Raw genomic sequence first — 6,000 nt, 5'->3', positions numbered from 1 at the left:
GGGGGGGGGCATCTGTCCTTTTTCTGTCCTTTTTCTGTCCTGTTTCTGTCCTCTTTTTTTTTGATGGTTAAATTGTCGGGTGTCCTCATGCTCAACCTCCAGCAAGGTTTGGATCCTCTCAAGGATGCTGCTCATTCTCTTCCGAGAGGGAGCTTCGGAGAATTTTTATGTTTTTGGATAGTTTCTGAGTGTCAATATGTTCCCACAGAGATGTTGATCTATATGGAAATGCTGTTTGACATTGACTTTTTAGTCAGTGTAACGATGTGATAGAGCTTTCAGTGTGCCGGATATTACTGTAGCAGAACGTGGAGAGGAAGTAAGGGAAGCAATTTCAGCTGCAGCTCCTGTCCACTGTTTGTTGTGTCTGTTGGCTCGCTCTGGCAGAGGTGAGCATTTACTGTGATTGGACAGTCCACTGAACTCTCCTACTACCTATTTCCTCCAGACAGGTGAGAGCTGAGAGCATGGACTTTTCTTGTCTCTCTTGTCTGTCTAGCAAAGTAGAAAGGTCACAAATTTTGATAAAAAAAAAGTTTATCCTCCCCCCACCAACGCGCCGAAAAAGGTTGACTGAATTTGAAGATAAATTTGCCAGCTGGAAATGAGTTGTTGGTCTGAGTTACACTGCGTGATTTGATGCCTCACTGAGCACCTGCGTCACTTCTTGTATAACAGATAATGGAACAAAATTGCACGGACGTTTTGATGAGACCTTTACCGTTACCAAAATCGCTTTTGCTGCACAGCGTGTCATGCTGAAATCCCAACAAGCAAGAGGTTTGCTTTAGTTTAGGTCTGTGTACAGTCTGCATTTCTGAAAATGCACACACACACACACACACACACACAGATAAGATTGTTGAATTTAAGACGCTGTGATGGAATCACGCCCAGCCTTAGATTGCGTTATCTACAGTGCAGAGCCATTTGCATAGAACACATCATAAACAGTCATTGCTCAGCATTGCATGAGGATTTCCGTCTTCTCTTTTATTGTGCTTTACACAGATTGAGCACCCCCATTATTGCACGTGAGCAGTTGCTCTCTATAGAGCAGTTTTTCTGCCACCATCTTCCATACTGTGAATCCCACTCAGTCACATAGTGCATCAACAACAACAATCAGCAGCGGGCTTCATACCACTCTCATAAAAATCTCCAGAAGGATTTTCAGTTCTGCTGGGAAAAAAAAATATATATATATAATAAGAAAGATTTTTTTCTACAGTGATGCTTCAGCACAGAATTGGAGAAAACAAATCACATTGTAGACTGTCGCCCTATCGCCCACATCATTGTGTTTTGTCAGTGGATCTGTTATAGATCTGTTCATTTGTGCAAAACTCCAACCCTGCCACTTCTTTCATATTAGAGCTTCAGCTGCTCAATTTGATTCTGGACCCATAAGAAAGTTTACTTATTGTTGAGCTTTAGTAGAGTGAAAAGCATCTTTTGTTGTCACTGCCATGGCCTATTTTTCATTTACCAAGAGTAAAGTTTGTGATCACTATCATGCCAGTGTCTGTCTATACAAGGATTTCTAGTTTATTGTCTGGATCCACGGCTCTGGTAGTAAAAGATCCTTTTAATTTTCTGCATAGAAAATGTCAGGTGACTCACCAGTTATCAGCTCGACAGGAAGCTCTCCTGTTTGAATCTATACTGAGCAGCTGTTGGAAAAAATATGTTGTTCTTTGATAAGAAGTCAAAGGCAGACAAATCTGTGTACATGAGACATTAAAGAGGGAAGTTAGGACTCCCGTGGAGCATTTCAGCAAGAAGAATCCAGTTTTTTATGCTGTATCCTCTGATAAAGACCTTGTAAAAAATCTGGATAAATCATTATATTCACCCCTTAGCCTACAAACGGAATAGACCTATTTCAGCAACATGTGAATGTCTTGTGGTGTCCTTGTGGCTGTCGAAGCTCTATAATATGGCCATACAGCTGACTAACTGGTTCCTGGTTTAATGAATGTGGGTAATGGGCAGTCTAGTAAATAGCCCTGATTACTCTTATCTGCGGGCTAATGATGTCTTGGGCTCTTTTCAATTAAGGTGGAAGCGAGGTCACAAAAAGGTTTGCTTCATAGCTCAGCCATTCAGCTTCATTAAAGCCTTAGCATGTATTCATTAACGCCCCTGCCACAGGTCCCCGAAGCACATGCTCTGCATCGCTCCTTTTATCCTCCATAAACTAATTAAGAACTTATTAATCCTCCGCTAACAGTTTGGGCTTTGGACCCTTTCTGCAGAGTCCCTCTTGATTGTGGTTCTGGCGCTGGTTTATCCATGTGCTCGCCAGAACAGTCAGAGCTGAGGTGGGAAACTTCCAGGGATGCTTTGTCTGTAAAGACACGCATTAAGCCATGGCTTTTTTTTTTTTTTTTTCACTGGCTGCTTTATTAGCTGAAATGCTTCAACTGCGTCACCAGAATATAAGATTAGAAAGATCTAATAAGAGGTGCACAATCACTGACTGGGGGAGGAAATGAAGTTCTGAACTGAACTCACTGTCATGTTCATGAAACCAGTTTGGCTTTGTGAGACCATGCTGGGAGTAAACATGAGAAGATGGTAAATTGTAAAGTAAAGCACACATTCAGCAACAGGGTGTTTCTGTCTGCAGAGCTGCTGCTCACTGCTCACTTTTAGTTTTTCACACTTCTCTGAGCAAAACTCTAGAGACTGAAAATCCCAGGAGATCAGCGCTTTCAGAAATACTCAAAACCAGTCTGGCACCAACAATCATGCCACAGCCAAAACCACTTTCTCCTTTCTAATGTATGGTGTGAATATTATCTGAAGCTCCTGAGCTGTAGCCTCTCTGCATGATTTTATTCACTGCACCTCTGCCACGTGATTGGCTGATTGGATAATTGCATGAATAAGCAGGTGTTCCTAATTAAAGAGCTTGGTGAGTGTATATGTGGTTGTGTCCTGTATGCTGTGGAGTGAATTTTAAGATTTAATGATTACTTTTAAATGTACAGTAATTCATTTTCTTTATATTGACACCAAAGTATTTATGTTAGGGAAAAGGTGTTTCTCAAAATGACCAACCCATGATACCCAGACATTGTTTTCAGCTACAGCAGGCAGCTGTTTCCAGTGAAAAAGTTCTGATAAACCGACTGTATGCTAGCTATCGACAAAATTAGCAGACAAATTAGCTAGAGAAGAAATATAACCACCTAGAAGCTAAAGACCTGGATGTTTTTCTCAGGGCTTTGTGGAAGCGGCTATAGCAGCTAAAGAGCTGAGTAGAGTCAATATTGGTCTAATATTGGAAATAGTTTGCTAACAGTTGTTTGCTAACACCTGGTAACTTAGGTGAGGGGCCTAGAGGTAGACTGCACGTGCTAACAAGCTAGCTAGATGTGCCTTTTCTCATGTGGTTGTTGTAAAACACCAAATTTAAAACTGCTAAATTAATTAATCATTATCATTAATATGATAACAACTAAAGAGGCTGGAGTTATTTAATTTTAGATAAAGAAAGATGCAGAACCTCACCAGTAAATGTTGCTGTCAAATAGCTGTAAATTAACGAGTGGCTGAGTACATCTATAGCTCTAAACTGGAAGTTTGGAGGACATCCAGTCATCCATTGCTGCTGACTGGGCTGCCTTGTTACCATAATAATGTGCGAAAACTGTGTGCTCATTTAATTTTTTTTTTTTTTTTGCTGAACCTAGCCACCTGCTGCACATCACTGTGTGTCAAATGCATATTCCCAGCACATTATTTGATTTGGGCATGAACATGGAGCTTAAAGCTGCTTTCCCCCTATTGTTCTCATGTTATGTCTTACGGTAATACTTTGTCATAGCCATGTTCATTCTTTGAAATACACTTTAACTGCAACAACTTAATTTGTTGTCAGACAAAAAAAACTAAAAAGCCTCAAGGTTGCTCATAACTCTCATAACTCTGACTCGTTTTCCCAACTCCAAAGCTTCTCCCTGCTCTGTTGTCAAGTGTGCAATTCACCAACGTGTCGTGGGCTCCATTTTTATCTGTCACATTCGTTTGCGGATGATGGCCGCCTATGCTCGGCTCATTAAGAATTCTCCCCCTCCTCCTCCTGCTGCTGCTGGCATGTCTCCTTGAGAGCCGAGAGGCTGCGACTCTGGCTCACGTTTGTCCTTGACTGACACCCCCCATCTTTTTCTTCTCATGAGTTTGCCATTTATACTTCCTGTGATTTCTTTTGCTTCTTATTCATGTCCCACACATTGTTCTTTTCAATTTTTCTGTCATTTTGACCTCATTTCTTCTCCACAAATTGTGCTCTGATTCCCTCTCACGATAGTCTTTTTACTGTTTCTGACCATGTCTTTTCTCTCCTCCTCTCTGTCTCTCTCTGTAGGAGCTGGTGGGCAGTAACCCTCCGCAGAGGAACTGGAAGGGAATAGCGATCGCCCTTCTTGTCATTCTGGTCATTTGCTCGCTGATCGTCACCTCCGTCATCCTGTTGACACCAGGTACACGGCGCAGGATCGGCGGGAGGGGGGGGAGGGGAGGGAGGGACCACAACATCATACACCACATATCGCTCTGTTTACACAGCTATTATTATGCACAGACATGCCCATTAGCTTTCATTATCAATCTCACCAAAAACAATGCAAAGAATAATGTGTATGAGTGTGTGTGTGTGTGTGTGTGTGTGTGTGTGTGTGTGTGTGTGTGTGTGTGTGTGTGTGTCTCCTTGTGTGTGGTCCATGCTCTCATGCAATATTTGCAGTGTCACCCACAGTAATGTCACAGTTAACTTCCACATGGGCACTCCTGCCGTAACGACCACATTTAGTGAAGGTCAGTAAACATCATTGAAGTCAGCTTGCGCAACATTGCTTTCTTCATAAATGCAGTCCCCATCTGTCTCCCTCACTTAGTCCCTCTCTTCCTTGTTCACACACATTTTGGACTTCTGCAGTTTCCTTCGTTATTCTAAGGCATCTGAGTTTTAATCTCAGAGTGACCTTCAGGCTTTCTGTTTGCAGATTTACATGAAAGTTTAATCAATAGGTCATCTGTTTAGAGGTCCTTGATGTGGTTTTATGCGCTGTCAGAACCAAACCAGTCAATGCGCCTGGCAATGTGTGTGCACTATAATTCAGTGACAAAGACAGTAATCACTGCGCCTTGTTTATGATTTCCTGTCACAGACAATTATATGTAATGTTAGCTAAGATGCCAGGGCGTGGTGGGGAAGACAGGTCAGCGATTATAACAGAAATTCAAGGTTGTGTTTTTTCTACATAATCCTGAGAGATTTAGACAGGTGTCAGAGCAAAAATACCACCGGCAAAGACCTTAGTGCAGTAGCAGGTGTCAAAGCAGCAAGGCCTAAAACGCCTTGTCACCTCCCGGCTGTGACCTGTTCCTGTTCCCGGGGTGTTTGTTATGGACTTGGATGAGCTTGAGCTGTTTAATGTGCCACTTCCAAACAAGGCGGGCCAGCGGGAGTCAGGCGGAAAGTGTAGACCGGGCAGGTGGTGTCTCCAGCTTGTACCTCGCGCTAATCTATCCCCTCCCTGCGTCAGCTCTGTGTGCTCAAGCAGAACTACTGTTCCGCACCGAGGCTCGACACAAGCCGGATCCTCGCTGCAACTCTGAGGTCTCCAGCAGACTGTCCGTTAAAGTGGAGTGTTTTTAGAGGATATTTGGTATTTTAGGGGCTTTTGGGATATTAAAATATGCTCTGACTGCACAAAATCCACTTCTGAAAGTTGCTGCGGATTAATTAGGTGTCTTGAGCAGCTGAGATGAGCTTCAGGATGCTGCAGCTCTATAAATCATTCCTCAAGGACAGTGGTTTGTTTGTGCAAAGACAGTTTATTTTACTCCGTCTTGGGGTTATCGTATTTGGGATGGACTGTTAATTGAATCCCTGGATTCAAGTCGAATATATTTTTTGTACTTAGAGTTAAGAGAAAAGTTCACCCTTAAATACTCCTGTGCCATTGTGTGTCTTGAATTTTAACTTGG

The 6,000-nt window shown here is 42.5% G+C and overlaps 1 protein-coding gene across 1 annotated transcript in view; it reads left to right on the top strand.

Annotated features, from left to right (window-relative positions):
• The window catches only part of LOC111237819 (dipeptidyl aminopeptidase-like protein 6), a 147,975-nt gene that overhangs the window by 78,954 nt on the left and 63,021 nt on the right, over window positions 1-6,000 (top strand). The window contains exon 2 of the mRNA XM_022767073.1: window positions 4,376-4,490. Coding sequence (XP_022622794.1) covers window positions 4,376-4,490 — 115 coding nt within the window. The remainder of the gene's footprint in view (window positions 1-4,375; window positions 4,491-6,000) is intronic.

The sequence above is a fragment of the Seriola dumerili genome, unplaced genomic scaffold (genome assembly GCF_002260705.1).
Source record: "Seriola dumerili isolate Sdu_G_001 unplaced genomic scaffold, Sdu_1.0 BDQW01001124.1, whole genome shotgun sequence".
Taxonomy (NCBI): Eukaryota; Metazoa; Chordata; class Actinopteri; order Carangiformes; family Carangidae; genus Seriola; species Seriola dumerili.
The sequence above is the reverse complement of the archived record's forward strand: the minus strand, read 5'-3'. Positions and strand labels throughout refer to the sequence as shown.